We start from the raw sequence: 19053 nt of genomic DNA on the forward strand, positions 1-19053 counted from the left end.
GCAAATTAGTAATAATCCCTTATGATGTACAAAAACACTTTGGGTAGCCAGGTTGAGAACAAAAGGATCCTTACATAAACTAAAAGATAAAAATGATAAGGCTCTTAACATGGCAACCTAAACATTACTATAATGTATGTATGATCTGTAAAGCATTGGGAAATGATTTACTAACATTTAATTAAATCATTACAGCTTACAAACCATTTATAATTTACAAATTCTATATAATCCTTTATATACAAGTAAACCTCACTGTAAAGCGCTTTATATATCATTTATGGAGTATAGACCTAACTTTCAAAATGTACTGTAGCCTGAAACTGCTACAATAGAAGCAGACATTTCCTGTAGTGCTTGATAATGAGTATACAGCGACCTCATTGTACTTGACTTGGGCTATTCATGGCTAAATACATATTTGCGGTCCACGTTTTTCAGTACATGCGGAGAATGAGTGAACAGATGGAGCCTGTGAAAAACTGTAGAAAAATGTAATTCAATCCAAGAAATATGCGATTTATTACATTAAACTACAAATAGAATTTTAATAGGCTATAATTTGAATTAAATATTCTACCACGCACAGGGACATTGTAGGGTTATTACAATGTTCTGCTCCTCTTGTTTCTCAATGTGAGTTAGATGGAAACGTTAGAGAGGTTTGAGTTAAGGCTGGAGGGCTAATTGTCAATCACCTGCAGAGCTGAAGGCTAAAATGAAATTATCGGATCTGAAAAAACCGTTTCACTGACATTCAGTTTGGCTACAGTAAACTATTTAATCCCTTCCACAAACTTACTTGAAATACTTTCGGCCAGTTTACAGAACAAACACAGTCCAATTAAGCTAGCAGGTGTTATCTCACCTGTTTCTCCGTGCAGCTCCAGCCAGGTGAAACTGTGTCACAGTGTTTGGAGAAAGTTAATAATATTGACATTAAATACACCAAACGCGGGCATACAGTAGGCGCCATACTGTGGGGTCTTCCCCTAAAATTAATGTTGCGTGAAATCTTCTGTTTCCATTTTGCTCCCTCTTGTGGTGACGCAGCTCAAAATAAAAACACCTAAAATACGCACGCGCCGCTGACTCTTAATTAAAGCCTAAATTGGTCGCACCTGAGGCGTTGACAGAACATGGAAATATGATTATCAATGTAAAATATAAAGACGGAAGATTGGACTTTTAACTGCTTCAATAAAATGAGCAATTAAAAGATTAAATCGTCATAAATGAAGATTGTGGAAGAGCAGAAGTTTTTCCTTAAGTTTTGTTTACTCACCAGTATGTTGGGAACATATTATATGGTAAGAAAACAACTGAAGTTACTGTGTGTTTTGGAGTCTTTGTTTCTGTACATTAGACCAGACAAGTTTCACGTTTTTCAAATCTCATTTAGGTTATTATAATATTTGAACATTGAACATTCTGTCTAATTATAAATCAAAATACCAATAGACTAGGTACATAAAATTACACCTCATATTTAGCCACAGAACTTGTTATTATGCCCCTTTAAAACCAACCCATAAACTCACCATATCAAATTTACAGATTTTATTCAAAGAGGATGCATGTTGCATCATTTGGGCTTTAGATCACTGTTGTATTTAGGGCCTCTGCTGGCTCTGACAGGACAGTCTGTTGCAGTTTTACATCTCTTGAACTCAGGGAGAGCTGCACCTCTGCCCTCCCTCTGTTTTTGGAGGTTGAGTGGGGACAGCGGGGTCTCTGCTTGTGAAGTGGAGTACTGTGCCTACTGTAGGCAGTGGTCTCAGAGGGTGAACTCAGTCTTTTCTTCTCCCTTTGGTGTGGAGGGCTGGACTTCTCCTGCTCTGCTTTCCAGATGCCTATCAGCAAGTAGACACCCCATTGTTCAGGATTTCCATGCGTAGACGGACTGGGAGCTTCAAATGAAGATGTGGCAGGCACGCAGATCTTAGAGGCCACAGTCTTTCCAGGAAACAACACGTTCTTGCCTTCCTCACATGCAGCTGGTCCATAAGCTTCACATAACCAAGAAAATAACATTCATACACAAATATAATTTACAGTGACAGTCAGGATACAGAATATTTACAAGAATATTTCACAAATGAGATGCTCAGCAGTGTAGGCACAAGTTACCTTTCTTTTTCTCTTTTGGTATCATCTGTGTTTTGTTGGAACACATTGTGCATAGTGTAGTTTGTGCTGTCTTGTGCTCACTTAGAACTGTCAGATGAACAATATATTTTAAAAGATAATGGCAGTAACATGTATACATGTTTTTCTTTAAACTTATATACATTTCTCACATTTTTCTTGAAAGTAAAATATGTGGGAATTGAATGTTACAGTACTATTAATAATTAATATTCAGTTTCTGTCCACCTTGATCACTCTTTTTGTACACTTTTTGTAGAAATGTTTCCTCTCTTCATTAAAGCCTGAACTGATTCCACCTGAGGCATTTTGAAAATACAGAAAGACAGATATTAATCTTAGAACTTTGGAGAGTGAAACACTTTTGAAAGCTTTATTTTTCTGATCAATCAAACTGTTTTAATCTTTCCAACTTAACCTTTTCATCTTTCAGCTGCTTTCAACTGAATTTACATTTTCTAGTTTTTGAAAACACATAAAACAGGCTGTGAAAATAGTAACAATGACACAATGCAATGTTACATGAATATTATGAGCCTTGAACTTTTATGAACATAGACCATTAAATATTCACTCATGTCAGAAAAGTTTAGTCTAAAAACCTGTAAATCTGTTGTGGAAGAACAGAAAATGGTCACTGATGTTTACTGACCAGTAAGTTAAATTTCTAATTATTATCTAGAAGAGGATTTTGGAAACAAATCCCTTGTGTCAAAATAACATAAGTGTATGCTCTAAATGCCGTTATACCAATTATTTTGTCGAATTTTGGTCCACAGTGCTAACATTGGAACACAATTATATATTTTTATTGTTTTCTCTTAATCCTCACATTTTATGCACACTGAGTTTAAAAAATCTGATGGAAACATGAAGCAAAGAATTCAAATTAAGCACAAGAAATGGTTATGGCACATCAATAAAAGGAAGTCCCTCATAGTGGGAGAAATTATCTACAACATATTGTAGAGATACAGTACATACTTATAATAAATGTCCTCACGATAAAAGTACATTTGACCTTACACCTGTGTTTGTTTTAAACAAATGCCTCTAAAAGAGGCAACACACAAAGTCAAAAACAAGTCTGGGTACAATAAAGAATGATGCAGCTGTTAAAATGTATATAGCACGTTATGAGAGTCCTGCATTCACCCAGTTACTCATAAGTATCATAGATACATACCTGTGTTTACAAAAATAAAGCTTGTAAAGCTTGTGTATATTATTATCAATATATACTGTTGACAAAAAAGCCCTTTAATAAATTAAAATTCTTATTATTTTTCTTATCTTCTGTGTTTTCTAAGATTTTTTTCTTTTCTATTTTGCCTTTCACCACAGGTCAGGCTCCACCCAGACGATCTTCTTCTGCTCCTCCCAGATGATGGTACGCAGGCTGGTCAGCAAGGAGGCCTGGTCACACCAGGAGTCTGAAGCCACACTGTGATACAGACATGGCAGCTTGTCCAGCAGGGGCTCCTCGCTCCTTGAACACGCCAGCAGCTGCTCCTCTGACTGGCCGTGGCGCTGCAGCTTTGACCTGGAAGTGTTGGTAGAAAGACAGAATGAAACTACATCATTTTTTGGATCCAATTTTGTGTTTTTGATTTTTGTTCATAGTTCTAATGTAGACAATGCAACATCATAACAGTATATTTCTACATTGTACAGCTGCAATTGAGTTTGACAAAACCAAATTATTCAGTTATCTAAAATATTGGACATTAGGTTTTGAATAAAAAAAACAGGCTTCCTTCTAGGTGCAGGTTGAACATAACCCATTGCAGCCACAAGAGGACATACTGTAACTGTTTTGTTTTTCTTCGGTGGAAAAAAACATGTATTGCTGCTCTGGTGCTATTGATTATTCAACTTATAATCAGAGGCTGTTCATTAAAAGTGTAAGCCTGTTTTTTGATTGAATATCAATCAGGAAAATGTGAGATTAAAGTAAATTACAAGATTTAATGACAATGTAACTACTGAAATATACTGAATACCACAACGTCATGATATTTAACAGTGCAATAAAGGGTGGATTTTGTCTTTAAAGTTGAGCATTTCATGTAATGCATTTAAAGGATGCAACATGGACGAGAAGGACGTCTAAGGTAGGGTTTTAATAGCCTCTCTCCTTTTTATTACTATTTAGTCACAGAGTTTATTTCCTTCCTGGTTTGCAGCAAAAGACAAACACATCAAATGTTTGACAACATACAATGTGAGATCTGTTGTGCAAAACAAACCTTCATTACTGCCTGAAACTGGAAACAGAGGCAATGAGTGACACAAGAGATCATGAGAATTATTGTATACCTATTATTATTAATTATTGTATATGTAACAAGTGATCATGAGTAATTGTTTTCAGTGTATGATTTACACTCTCTTATTTCACACAACCTGATGTGTAACTGCATGTCAGTATCTATTCTGGAACTGAGTGGAAAGTTAATGTCTAAATTTATCCGTTTCTGCAACAATAGAAATATGAGATGAGACATCAGTGAGGTGAGAGATGACATGAGGTGATCAGTTTCACATTCAGCTAAGAACACATTCCTGTACTTTACAGAGATTATCTAAATGTGATATCAGAGTCCTGAGCAACGAGGTGAACTCTGTCAGCATTTGTATGAAGAATGAAGAGAATTTACCTCAGTTTACGAGAACTACGTGCAGACTGTCTGATAAAGATGATGATAGGGAATATCTCAGCCCTGTGCAGACGACGGACACAGTCCAGTCCCAGCGGCAGAACACAGTGAATTCCCTACAGAATGAGGAGGCAAAAAGATGGAATATGGGTAAAAAGAGATTTTTAAATAACCATGATTTAAAGACATTCAGAAAAGAGGAAGTATGTTTATTTGCTTTCTGGCTGAACAGAAAAGAAGACTGATATCATTCTCATGTCTGTGTGTTAGCTGGTTGTGAGTGAATGCTGGGAGTCTGGGAGTGCTGAGACTAGCTTAGAAGGGGAAATAGCTACCCTGACTCTCTCCAAAGTTTGCCTACTCCACTACTTATTTCCTGGTGAATAGCAGGCAGGAGTCTCCACTGGTTGCCTGGTCACAGGACTCTAGAAAGTCACTGCCTCTGGACACTACTCGCCAAGAAATTCTTACTGCATATACAATTCCCCGTAAAATCACAACTTATTTCATTTCATTAAACAAAGAAGATACAGGGTATTAATTTGCTTTAGAGGTGACAGTAGGCGTATTTTTGAACTTTTCAGAGAGCCATAATAGCCATTTACGTCCTTCCCACCCTCTTTCACACCACTAGTTACTAAGCCCCACTCTTGAGTCCCCAGCCATCACAAACTCTGATTTCATGTTGAAAGCTCTGACCTTCTTCATGACTTTCTCGACACTCTGCAGGGTGTAGCAGCAGTTTCTTCCCTGCTCACACTCCTCTAGGATCTCAGACCTCTGCAGCCGAGCTGCGTGCTCACTGGAGCTCAACGCCTCTGCAGCAAGGGAGGGAGAAAACAAGGGAAGGAGTGGAAATAGAAACAGACAGTGATGGGAAGGAAAGATTACATATATAAATTGATATAATAAGGGCATGAAAGAAAAATCGTGAACATCATTATTTTCTTTCAAGCTTTACATGAAAATTAAGCATTTTACCTCCAGTAATTGCATTATCTCTGATCTATTTATCTATTTTTAATTTGGCGTATTATCTTAAACTTTATTTGACTTTCTCTCATATATCCTGTGTTTTTGTTCTTGTAAATATCCTAGTCGTATACCTAGTCTTATCAATTTTTTTATTATTATTATTACTGCAGGGACCACTGACTAGCATTCACTGTCTTTATAGCCTCAATCATTTTTTACTACTATTTATTCTTAAAGTTTATTTCCTTCCTGGCTTTCAGCAACAGACAAACCCATAAGTATTTAACTCTGTACAGCACGAGATTGGTTGTTTATTAAGGCAGCAAAACATACTTCTATTACAGCATGAAATCGGAACTAGAGGAAGAGATACAGAGATGCTATTTAATAAAACATGTGATCCATCAAGACTGATCTGCCAGCTCAGGAAAGTGTGTCTCTGTTCTATATTGAAACTTTTGACTTCAATGGCATGCGTTCAGGTGGAGGAAGATATGAAATATGAATGCACAAGGTTGCATTTCAGTATATAACAACAGAGTTTCTCTTACCGGGCTCACAGAGCTGAAAGCCCTGCCAGCCTCCCAGCTTCTTGTCCAACATGCGTCCCAGAACGGTGGGCAGCAGCAGGATGGGCCTGCAGATGGGTGGGTAGTGTGGAGTGACCAGAGAGTAGGGCATGAGGGTTACACAACTTTTAGGTGCCGATGTGTCTCCTACATGGGAAAGAATGTGTATCAAACAAATGTCACAGCAGATTCAAGAAGAAATAAAGCAGAGTACTTTTGTACTTTTGTGACTGTTCTGGTACCTGACTCAGTGCTCTTGGTCTGTTCATCCTCCACGCTGACCCACAGTGGGTTCCTGCCCTGGCGCCCCGTGCTGACAATCCTCACTGCTTTCTGTTGATTCTGAGCCACAACACGCCCCGCCTGGTGAAGAAGAGGAATATTGTGAATGCTGTGAAAATGTGAATGGGGGTCACTGGGTGGCAGTAATTAAATTATTCTTACCTTTTGAGACTTCTTTGTTTGAAAACTCATATCTTCAATTGCTCGAATCAGAAGTCGCTGTGCCCTGAGACATCAGAAAATCATGAAACAAAAACAGTTTAAAGTACTGTGAGTGGTGATTTCATTTCTCATGTCTTTATTCTTCGTCAGTGTATTTACCTGTAATAGTTGGGTACGGTTCCACTCTGGAGGTCCAGAAGCTGACAGGGGTGAACTTGGCAGGCGTGCCATGAGTCCTCGGTGCCAGCAGGTCGTGTGTTGGTCACGTGCAGGATGTCGTTGCAGGACACAGCCAGGGTTCCGCTGGGGCCAGCAAGGAGGGACATGTTGACGCGCACGTAGAAGGAGTCTCCTGATGACATCACATTGTTCTGCAGCTGGTGCAGCAGCGCCTCATAGTCTGAACAACAGGCAAAGGAGAACACTTGAACTAAAGCCCCTGTATATTTCTATCTTATAAATGATTTACATATGATCTAATCTATTCAGAATTAGACTCCTAGTCTTCATTAGGCCCATACTTATCAAAAATCAATTATACTGCTACTGTTTTGAAATAAAATATCCACCCATCACACCCAACAGAATTATCTGTTATTAATTAATTAATTAATAATTAAAATTGTGGCTTAAAGAACAGACAAATGTTTCAGAGTGAGATGTGTCGTCTTCACTTAAATGCTGTAGAAATGATTCATAATGAGACAAACCATCTTGTTTTATTTAAGGTGTCTCATTAAAAATGTTTCAGGTACATGCTGTGGGACGAACCATCTTGCTTGGGTCGGAGGGAGAGGTGGCAGAGGCCTGTGACCTGGCCGAGAGCCCACATAGCTTCCTCTAAAGTGGAATCCTCCAGCAGCATCCTAAGAGCCTTCTGGTTTTGCTCATACTTCACCTGCAGAGCAACAGTATGATGAGAAAAACTCACAGCAGGCAAGATGAATACAAGTACTGTGATCCAAAACACACTTCCACTTACCTCCACTATTTGTGCCCCAGGGCTGATGCCAACAGTATGTGCAGCACTCCCTTCTGTCACCTGGTGCACAAACACTCCGGTCTTATTGCCTCCCACCACTGCCAGCTGGCTGAGCAGCGCCTCCCCCTGGAAGCAGATGGTGAAGACGCGGCCGTTGACCCGGATGGCTTTCGGCCGAGAACGCATTAAGAAGGGAGGGGCTGAAGTTCTACACAGACTGAGAGGAAATAAAGAAAGGATGGAATGTTTCATTGAACACTTTAACCATTGTAGAGATTATTGTTTACTTTTATGAAAAGGAAACATTTTACTTCATACTGGACATAAAATCCATTAAAGATAAGACAATGTGCTCTGTAAGTGGTAGAACAGTGACACATTTTTCCTGTACTTTAGAACATTGGATTGTTAATGTTTAATAGTTGAGACACAAACACTCAGCTTTAATTTGCGGTTCTTTCATATAACACCGTAGGAGTTGTAGCTCTTTTAACACATGAAATTTTGAGGACCCAAATGTATTGAACAATTTAAAACTATGTAACTTTTGAAAGAAGCAATAATACAATCTTCCTTTCATTAAAAAAAAAAAAGAAAAAAAGTTGAATCCATAAGCAATAAAATGCACCCTTGTATAGTTCAGTACACTTTGAGGTGCTAAAGCCTGAAACGGTCTGGTATGACCAATAGGTTCTGGTGGCTAATGTTAGCTAACTTAAGACTTTGAATCTTCTTTACTTTTGTTGCTGTTACACTCTATTTTATCATTTACTCTTATTCTGTAATGGTCACTTGTGGCTACACTTCAACAAAAGTTACGTAGTCTTGTCTTAAAGTTACTTAATTTAATAAAGTCATCGTATTTATTATTGGGATACAAATCCTTTCCAGTCAGACTGTCTACAGTCTAGGACCCATAGACATGTAACACATGCTCTGTTGGATTGGGGAGAGTTGATTGAACTATTGGCCAAAAACTCTGCCTTGTCTGTATTTTATATACAGTCTATGGACTATGAATAAAAAGTTATTGTTACATTCTAAATCTAATATGGTGGAGCAAAAAGCCAAAACAATGACTAATCTGTCACTGCCCTACTTCCAGCTTGCACTTTATGAGCTCTTACTGGATGTTGTGCGTCATTCAGTAGTGTAGATTATTGATTATTAATCTCCAGTACTATTATTACCCTCTATTAAAGTTATAATTCACCTTAAGGGTATGCACATCCTTCTATATACAGTATGTCACCCACATTCAGGTAGACTGCCATCTGTTCTACTCAAAAAGGCAAAGTAACATGAAACAATTTATTTATAACAATGTTGGTCCAGTGGATCACCTCACCTGTCAGTGCTGGTGCCATTAGAAGAGGAAAGCTTTGGTGTCTGTTTGTCTTCACTGCCCACTAAACAAAGAGAGGCTGTTTAATGATTTGGCATCAAGGTTGTTTCCCCGGAAATAATGTGTCAGAGTTAATGTGTCACTCTACAGCCATGGAAAAGAGTCATCACTGCACAATAGCTGATGAAGGTCCTGCCAAACAACAGCAAACCAGCAAATCCTCCCACAGACACACACACGCACACAAACAGAAGCACACACAATCACTTAAACAAACAGAGTTCATATGTTTTCTATGCATACCATTGGTGAGGAACACAAAGTCATCCAGTAGAGAATCAGTCTCCGCTGTTTCCAAGCTACAAGAGAAAAAAGACAACAGCTACATGAGCACCTGTGTCAGATTCCTCTGTCTCCTTCTCGCACAAACAACCATGTGCACAGTCACACATTTATCCTGATGTACATACATTATACTGAGTTAACTTTAATAAATAAGTATATGCTTTTAATTTGATACAACTATCTGGTTAGACTGGTTTGATGGTTAGGAATAATTACAGCGTAATGATGACAAAGCTGAATCTTTTGACACGTTCACTTGTGCAGCAAATACAAGACTTGAGAGATGTGAGGTTGTTGCAGCATATGTTCTATGATTGACTTTTGATTGCAGTTATTTGTGTCTTTCTTGGAATCGTTTGATCCTGGCTAAGCCCCTCTTATTCCTGTAAATTGATAATCCACCAGAAACTGGATCCCGTCATGTTACGATAACAGAAAGGAATGCAGAAGACAATAACACCTTGAAATATTCCCCCCTGGTGGGTGTCTGTAAAAGTTTGCCAAGAGCCTCGGAACATATGTTGTACTTTCAAATAAAAGCATGAACACACACACACACACACACACACCTGCTCTCTGCATGTAGAAGTTCCTTCCTTCTGCGGAGAGACTTTGGACTGGGAGGCTCTGCGTTGTGGGATTTGATGCTACTTGCTGCAGTATCTTCATACTTTACACATACATATAGATACATACACACACACAAACATCAAATCAGTACTATATAAAAAAATCACCTTTTAATGTCTTTATATATTTCAAAAATGAAAGGGAAAAAAGAAAATCTGACAATATGATCAATTTGAAAAAAATATGCAAACTGAGAAAAGCAGATATAGAATCAAGGGATGGGTTAATGTTTGACATTCTACCATCACCAATATGGTTTTTCCAATACCATATATAATATCATAATATCATTTAATGTTTGAGCAAAAACATACTTTTCTACAAACCCCTTTTTTCATTTAAGAAAATATGCCAAACTTTTTAATGTTTAATGTTGTCTTAAGACTTAAGCTGTCCAAAAACTTAAACCAAAATATAAAATAAAACAAAAAAAAAAGTCTGATCAAAGAACAAGTAAACAGGACCAAGAATCAATACCATTTTGCAGAACTTGACAGTTTATCTATTTCATGGACACATTGTGGTCAGTATTCAGAAAGGATGAGGTTTGATATCCAGCGCTGATAAAATCATTGTGGCTGATCTTACACACACACATACACACACACACACCTCTGAATCGCAGGGACTCCGTGACATGGGATTGACTGCGTCCATGCGGCACAGCCTGCGTCTATTTGGGAATGAGGATTCTTCAAAGCTGGACCCCGGGCTCTCCCAGCTGACCTCCCTCTCCTTTGACAAAAACATAAAGCACGGCATTAACATTATTATTCCTCCTGTATGTCTGTGTGCTCATATTTGTTTGTGTGAGAAATTACATCAGAGCTCTGCCGTTTTTCTCTGGGGCTGCGATTGGCTTGCAGGCTGAAGACCCTGTCCTGGATCTCCACCAACTGACACCTCAGGGTGTCCTTCTCAGCCAGGATGCGGGCAATCATGGCCTGGGCCTCGTCTCTGGACTGGTACGCCTAGAAGCACATTACCGTTCCATTCCATACCGTTACCGTAGCATTTATTTTACACAGAATCGACTGTGCACAGACACGCCTAGTTTTTTTATTCATTAAACACAATCAGGCCAAGTTTCTGCCTCATGCAGAAACCAAAATGTCATGACAACCACAGTTACCAAACTCGTCACGCACCACCTGTAACTTAAAATGCAGATACACATGTCTCATACAGGGATTGTTTGAATAATTCCAGGCCAGTGTTACGGCCACCATGGTGAATGGTATGAAGGATGTTTTCTATGGTCTGGCAGCTTTTTGACACATTCTTGTGAACAAATCAACTCAGCAACAATACATGATAGAATCTTATGTTAGAAACAATGAGTCATATGTCTCTCATTGTTTTACAGTGAATAATAGAAAACCTCTTACATAACACGACAGTGACTTTGGAGCAAAAGTGCTGCATATATATCTTCTCTTACTAAAGCTACAATCTCAATTACATGCATCTTAATTCTTTAATACACTGTGATGATTATGGTAGAACATGTTGCAACTCAAATGTCTCTTGAATTTGGGAGGTTGGATTGTTCAGCACTGTGGAATTTTCTAAGCTTTATATTATGGACTGTGTGTCACACATCATACAACAAGCATGAACCAGTAATTACACCCAGGAGCTGTCAAGCATTATCAGTCTTGTGTTGTGGAAGTCTTGCACAGCTCTAATGGAGCAGCTGGCAGCTATGTGACTTGCTTGTGACCACCTGACAGTTGTTAGGGTATGGGTGGATTGTTCATTTCATTCTTCACTGAGGAAAATCCTAAGTCATGTTAAGAAGAGTGAATGGAGAATGATTGAGATGAATAATATGAGATGAATCGTCAGCAGCAGGTGGCATCAGCAGGTGAAAACGCTCACATAAACACACAGTGTTTATGTAAACATAAAGGTTCAATGACAAAAGGAACAGTGTTTCCAGTAGAAGAGAGTTTACCCAGGGTCCCTTATCAAAGAGACATAAATAACTACACCTTTTCAGCAAGGAAAAACAAACATGATGTGATGGAAGATCATTTCCGAGCTTGCCATAAGAATTCATTCTAAAACATGAAATACTGCTTGGAATTGGACTGATATAAGTTCCTTACTAGGTCTCTCTCTGCCTGCAGCTCTCTCATCTGGTTCTGGATCACGGTGCTCTTCTGCTGGTGCATGTTACAGTCCAGGGTCAGCTGCTGCACCTGAAGGCTCAGGCATTCCTTCTGATCCAGGAGCTGAACACAAATACACATGTTACACCAATGAGGCATCAGGGATTTTAGGTATGCATTGCAGATACACACAGAATCTGATGAGCAAGTCAATGCTCATGCTAAGCTACACATGGAAAAACTGTTCTTTGAAATAGATAGTGGTGCTACATGGTATTACCATTAAAAAACAAACAAACAAAAAACAACAAAGATGGGTTTTTTCAGTTTTGATATTATTTGGTGTCTTTACATAGTGCACATTTTTAGTACTAATACTACTCAGAAAACTGCTAAAATTGGACGCTTTCCACTGGTCAAGCACCTGCTCGTCATGGTAATGTGTAGCAGTGGGCTGCTAAATATTACCATGATAAGCTCAAAAGGGCACTTTCCATAACAGATATATGGCTGACTTTGCATGATTGATCCATGATGACTGCAACACAGACAGAAAATAAACCCAAATACCTCTTGTTTCTCTCTGAGCAGCTGCTCATTTTCCCCTCTGTAACACCTGAGCTGCTCTGCCAGCTCCACCTGGCTACCTATGGCCTCAGCCAGGTCCTGGGCTAGGATGTCCTGACGAGCCTGACAAGGACACAGCAGATAAAATACATGACGACACATGTGACTACTGACTCTTTCACTGTAACACACATCTGCTAATAACACAGAATGATTAAGTGATTATTCTCACTGGGTTCAGCTTTTCCGCCTTTGCCAGCTGGCAGCGCAGACTCCTGACCTCCTCTTGCAGTTGTGGTGTCTCAGGAGTTGAAGCACACCTGAGCGAGTGCCGCTTGTGGAACTCATTCTCCGTTGAGGCTTTCTGCAGCTCAGTTTGCAGCTGGTACACCTGCCACCACACAAGACAAAACAATGCTGATGGGGCTGCAACTGATGATTATTTCCACTATTGATTAATCTGTGGGTTTTTAAAAATCTTTATTTAAAAACATTTCCATCACTTTGTACCACAGCCCAAGCTGCCATCCATACATTGTTTTTATTGTCTCACTGACAGTCCAAAAACCCCAAATGTAATCAACTTACAATTATACAAAAGCAGTAAATCCTCATATTTGAGAGGCCGTGACTGTTTAAAGTTTGCTTGATAAATGACGATTAATCTATTATTAAAATTACTGTCAAATATTTTTACTGTTGATCAATGAACTGATTAAATAACTAATAGTTTTATTTGATACAATATACAATATAATTCAGACAGAAACAAATATTATTAATGTAACTACCATGTGAAATATCAACTATGTGTATGTAAAAAAAAAAAGAAAAAAGAATTTGTCTCTGCTCTTGAATGACACACCGTTGCACACAGTCATGTGATTATAGGGGTACTGCAGTCATGTAATATTGCACTTTAAAAAAGTTTAGAAACTTGAGATCGATTAAAAAAGAATGGCCAGAATTGATGATGAAGATACCGAGATGTTCTGACTTTTAGTAGCTAACGCACAATGCTCTAAAAATACTGGATCATACATTCCCATAATGCAACTCAATAGTGTGATGTAATTTTCTCAGGCAACGCATCTCTAGAGCCACAGAAGAAATTATACAGTTAGAAAGTGAGGATCACTGACCTGCAGGTTGAGGTCATGGAGGCGCATGTTCACAGCTGATTTCTCCTCAATGGCTGCTGTGTAGCGCATATACAAGTCACACTTCTCATCCTTCAGCTTGGTGACTTCACGTTGCAAAGAACACAAGTGTCTCCGAATATGCTCATTTTCAGACTGAAGACATCTGGACTTCTCCTCCTGCTCCATTATCTGCCCAATTTCTGACTCAAGTGTGGTGCAGCGTGCTCTCATTCTGCCAGCCTCGCAACGCGCCTCCTGGAGCTCTTTCTGCATCCCGGTTACTGCTCTGACCAGGTACTCCGTCAACTCTGAGTACTTTATCAGGCCTGCAAGGAGAGTGATGCAAGTCAGACATACAGCGAGAAAAACATACATTTTCCATCAAAATGTAGGAAGACTTTGGGCCACAGACCGCTGAATGTGGAAGGCTCAGTGCTGGGCTTGCGTCCAGTGACTTGGGTGTACAAGGTTGGGTAGTGGATCATCAGGCTCTCCAGCAAAGCCACAGCGCCGTTCCTCCCCTGGGTCCTCAGCAGATCCAGCATGTAGCCTAGAAACAGTAGAAGATACTATCAATAACTCCAACTATAACTTTTGAATAAACAAATTTCATCTAAAAATATAAGGTCATTCAGTTCCACTACAGGGAAACATCTTGTTTCAGAAACAAAAGTGCAACATTATCATTTCAACAGTTTTATGCAATAACTACAATTAAAGATTTGAAGAATTTGTTAATAAGCATGCAGATATGCTCTCAGACTCTGTCAGGAGGCAAGGCATATTGATTTTACTGATAAATTTTTATTGTTAGTACTGCAGGTGTCACTAGAATTTCCTTTTTCTCTTGGTGATGCGCTATACAGTCATTGTAAACAAACCAGGTGCAGTAAAAGAGGACAAAGCAGAACCTACATGTTGTCAACAAACTGAGGCTGACTACATTACTCTATGAGGCCATGGATAGGCTTTTAACTGAAAACGTCAAGAATCTCACTGGTTCTCATGCAGCGGTTGGTGAGGTTGTGGCAGGAGAGGATCTCGTCCTCATCCATCTCGGTGAGCACCCTGGCCTGCCTCAGGTACGGAATCAAGGTGCCCGGCCGCACCCCCAAGGAGATCCTATGGCGGTTGTCATTAATCAATTCCCACAGTTCCTCCTCGCCCATCTCCTTCAGGTTTGGACCCTCAGGAACACACTCCCCCGCCATCCTGAGTGTGTTGTGTGTGTGAAAAAGCCTGCTGCTGCTGCTGAGACGACAGGCACAGCTGGTGCGGATGGAGCAAAAACACACCCGTAGCAGCAAATACACTTGTCACCAACTCATTCCTGGAACTTGACCGAACAGCAGTCTGACTTGAAGAGAGCAAAAAAAAACCTAAAACGGCCAAGTCAAACCACGCCCTATGGGTGTTTGTGTCAAAGCATGTGTGTGTTTATGTGTGGGTGTGTAGGAAAACCTGTCAGACAAGACCTCTGTGATGCGGTGCAATAAAGGGCTCTGAGTGTTGCTCAAACACAGGCTGGTCCTGAAACAGTCTCTCACACACAAAACCACATATTAGACACACACACACACTCAAAAAACATTAGTCAAGTGAGCCACACATTTGCCTCTTCTAGTCACACTTTTGGTGGCTGTTTAACATTTGCTTTCTCATTCAATATCTATGCACATCACAAACCTCTGCCTCGCTTTTCTTAATGAGATGTTTGTTGAATGGAGTCAAGCGGCAGCCTATGGCGTAAATGTACAAAGGCTCTCAAACGCTGTAACATTAGATGACATGTGAGTTCACCTTAATAATTCCTAATCACAGTAAAGCAAACACACATACCACACCACAGACAAGAGCAAACACTGAGCCATGAAGTGCAAAGTCCTCCTTTAAAGAAGGAAATGAGGCAGTGTAGCTGGTGGGTGTTGTCAGTGTAAGGTCAAAGGGTTTCTCATCCTGTTAGCTAAATTACCGCTCTTGTGTGTGAACATACTGTTTACTGTACTGTAAAGGGTTTATGCAAACAAATAGACGCTATCAAGGCAACCTACTGTAAATTATATACTGGCATAAAGACTTTGCAGGATGTCCGGATTGAACTCACCGACAACAGGAAATATGGAAATGGGAAGTCTTAAGGGGTATAATTTATCTGTAAAGATTAAGGAAACATTTTTGACTATGAATGTGTAAACATTAATCTAGAGCGTGTATCAAAGGTGATGCAAACTGTCTCACATACACAGAACCATTTCTGTATTTCCAATGAATGATTAAGATCAAAGGAAGTTGTTACAATTAGAGGTGAATTAATTTGCAAGTACCAGTAAGTTTCAAGAGCAAAAACTATGATTCAGAAAATTATGTGGCAATTTCACTGGACAACATCAAAGCATGTGTTGCTACACCTTGAGAAATGATAAAATCTTACTTTCAGTTAACAACTAGAAAGCAAGATTTTGGAAGTGGTGCTGATGCTGCAGAATGGTAAGGAGTCTTTTAAACTCACAAACAGCATGACTTCAGCGCTCAGCACTGCATATTCCACCAAATTTATATTTACAACAAAGAGGAGTAACAGAATATAAATCTCTCAACCCTGCAATGCCTCTGCAAAACTCAAAAGTGCTGCTGTCTAAAGTACATGATCCACTTTTTTGTAAACTGACCAGCCTCCGCCAACAGCACAGTGCTTTCTTATCTCAGTCATAACATTTCATACAGACAGGAAAACTCATCACTAGTAGGGATTTCCCCATAGAGCATGTATGATAATAGACAAGGAAACAGAACAGTAATAAAAGCTGGTCCTTGATATTTGGCTGCAGGACAGGTGGTAATTACACCACAGTTAATTACAATATAAAATTATCCACCACAAAATCAGAAACTTTATGGGGGAATATGATACACATACTCAATAAGTTACTAATAAGTTGCATGCAACACCAAAGCCTTCTAGAGAATGACAGACTTTTACGTTAGAGTGTGACTGAAGGCAGCTTAGGAATTTCACACAGTTAACTTTTAACAGTGATAACACTGTAACCAGAAACATGGTTTTAAGATCAGCAGAGACATTATGTTACAACAAAAGACAATTTAACCCTAAAAATAGAAGTTTAACAAGCAGTTGCAGTTTAAATATCAACATGGGAACACAAAGTGGGGTGTGTTCCCATTGTCACTTGCACTAAGAACACATGCACTGCCAAAGTGTCATAGTCATGCAGGTGCCTGAGGAAGGACCTGCTAATGACGGTATTGATCCAGTCCTAACAACTGAGCCCTACTCCTTGCAAGACTTGGACTGAAGCCAAGAAGCAATTTAAATGACAAGTTTTTTGAAAAAATGAGACAGAGAAGTTGAGAGATGGCACAACACAAAATAAGTGCTATTTTCAAATTAGCATATGTTAAGATAATGAAAATAGGGATCTAACTACAAGGAAGTGTCTGTTATCTATGATAAGGCATTTATACCTATTTATAAAAGACCAGTTCTTATAGTGCTGTTATCTTGGAAGTCCTGCTGGCTCAGTGCAAGCTACTTTTGCTGTTGCTGCTTTACTGTACTCTAGAGAGGGGTATGGGGTGTGTCAGAGTTTACATTTGGGTTCGTGTGAGTAAGAGGAGACTGAGTTCTTTGTATTAGCTGTTTGTCTGTGCTCCAGGGCCTGCGTGAGAATGCTTCCACTGCTAGTGACAGCCTGTAGGGTGTCTCTGGGGGCTGTGGAAAGTCCTAACAGACACAGTACAAGATAGTGCTCACGCCAAGCATGCAATCTGAGGAGCCGGTTCCACAGCATTGCACACATACGGCTTAGTGGCCACATATGATGTCACTGTCACTTACAGCAGATGTGCTGTGTCCCAGGACAACTTGCAGGTGCTTGGGCAGTATGTTACTTAGTCTCATTGTCCCATGCGATTCACATATCAGTTCATTATAAATTAGTACATCTATTGTTTTGGACCAAAGGTTAGTGTATAACAACAGAGATGTTTTTCTCTGCTGAAATCATATTATTGTGCTCTGATTATAGCTACTGCTCTGTACAGTATCTGACACTGGACAAGATATAAAGCTGAAATTTGTAATTGTATGCATGTTGTTGCCCTCTAGAGTGGCAAGTTAACTGCAGTGTACTACAGAAAATCCACAAAAGATTGTTGTGGATAGCTGGTTGTGTGAAAGCCTGCTGTTATAAGTGATACTGTCAGGCTTCTGTTGTTGAAAATGTAGACATGGTATTAGGTGTGTAGCAGTTTATTTTGAAAAGCTTTCACTGCCATATTCAAGTAGATTCATTGTGACAGGTGCCAATAGCAGAGTATGAAGACACATCTCCACCCATGGTAAATGTGCAGGTGCTGTGTTTTATAATGCACTACCACACAGTTGAAGAACACAATAGTAATTAAAACATATTACAGATTCCAGTTTTAATAGCTTCTGATCCATTATATGCTTGCAGTGATATCTGTGGAATGTGCAATGCCAAATGTCTAAGTGGACGCCCAAGATTTGCCAAGGCTCCATTTGGCTTCCATTGTAACCACAAAAACCACTTAAGTTGTTGACTTACAATCTTGACTTACACTTACAATTGTAAAAAACTGGGGCAGAAGTAACTCATAAAAATATCCTGCCTGAACAAAAACAACAAACACTATAAACAAAAACTATAGGGAAGGAGGAATTAACAGAGTGCAGACGAGCTACACTCATTCCTTTATGTAATGTTTTAACATATACTGGCATATAGTTGTGCCTACGTCAGTCACATTTTTGAGATTTAACTCAGGGTGACAACTTCCTGGTGGTATCCAAATTTTATAAAATCTACTAATATTTACTATATACTAATTGTCATAGTGCCTTAGTCATTCTTTCTAAACTTTTTGAAGTTAATATAAATATAAATATAAATATATATATATATATATACACATACATACATATACATATATATACACACACACACACACACACACACACACAAACACACACACATATATACATATATATATATATATATATACAGTTACCATTTTATACTAACAGACAGTGTTGTAAGAAGTATTCAGATCCTTTACTTAAGTAAAAGTATCAATACAGCAATGTAAAA

At 39.1% G+C, this 19053-nt stretch overlaps 1 protein-coding gene and 2 long non-coding RNA genes across 6 annotated transcripts in view; all 3 read right to left on the reverse strand.

Moving 5' to 3' along the window:
- Positions 1 to 1309, reverse strand: part of LOC121908679 — a 39800-nt gene extending 38491 nt beyond the window's left edge. For all 3 annotated transcript variants that reach the window (XR_006099290.1, XR_006099289.1, XR_006099288.1), the window contains exon 1: positions 869 to 1309. This is a non-coding gene — a long non-coding RNA (uncharacterized LOC121908679). The remainder of the gene's footprint in view (positions 1 to 868) is intronic.
- A 236-nt stretch (positions 1310 to 1545) lies between these two features.
- On the reverse strand, positions 1546 to 3483 carry LOC121908671. Of its 2 annotated transcripts, XR_006099284.1 has the most exons (3): positions 2377 to 3483; positions 2131 to 2217; positions 1546 to 2009 (listed from the first exon to the last, which is right to left on the reverse strand). It is a non-coding gene; the product is annotated as an uncharacterized LOC121908671 (long non-coding RNA). The 2 variants fall into 2 exon arrangements; XR_006099283.1 differs by lacking the exon at positions 2377 to 3483 and having other exon boundaries at positions 2131 to 2362.
- Positions 3484 to 18816, reverse strand: card14 (caspase recruitment domain family, member 14). The gene is made up of 20 exons (XM_042428877.1): positions 14919 to 18816; positions 14334 to 14471; positions 13922 to 14247; positions 13012 to 13170; positions 12783 to 12902; positions 12210 to 12335; positions 10920 to 11069; positions 10711 to 10833; positions 10038 to 10138; positions 9427 to 9482; positions 9127 to 9187; positions 7779 to 7995; positions 7568 to 7694; positions 6956 to 7196; positions 6797 to 6860; positions 6595 to 6715; positions 6335 to 6499; positions 5508 to 5626; positions 4809 to 4924; positions 3484 to 3691 (listed from the first exon to the last, which is right to left on the reverse strand). Exons 1-20 carry the CDS (start codon positions 15130 to 15132, stop codon positions 3484 to 3486), a joined length of 2952 nt encoding a protein of 983 aa, XP_042284811.1. The 5' UTR covers positions 15133 to 18816.
- Between the last annotated feature and the right edge of the window lie 237 nt (positions 18817 to 19053).

The sequence above is a fragment of the Thunnus maccoyii genome, chromosome 2, assembly GCF_910596095.1.
Source record: "Thunnus maccoyii chromosome 2, fThuMac1.1, whole genome shotgun sequence".
Classification (NCBI taxonomy): domain Eukaryota; kingdom Metazoa; phylum Chordata; class Actinopteri; order Scombriformes; family Scombridae; genus Thunnus; species Thunnus maccoyii.

Excerpts from the sequence above, each read along its gene's own strand:
- card14 (XM_042428877.1), bottom strand. The coding sequence starts at position 15,132 with ATGGCGGGGGAGTGTGTTCCTGAGGGTCCAAACCTGAAGGAGATGGGC. Across the intron at positions 10,834-10,919 it reads AAAAACGGCAGAGCTCTGAT|GAGAGGGAGGTCAGCTGGGA; the intron begins GTAATTTCTCAC and ends TTTTTGTCAAAG. Across the intron at positions 7,695-7,778 it reads CTGGGGCACAAATAGTGGAG|GTGAAGTATGAGCAAAACCA; the intron begins GTAAGTGGAAGT and ends GTTGCTCTGCAG.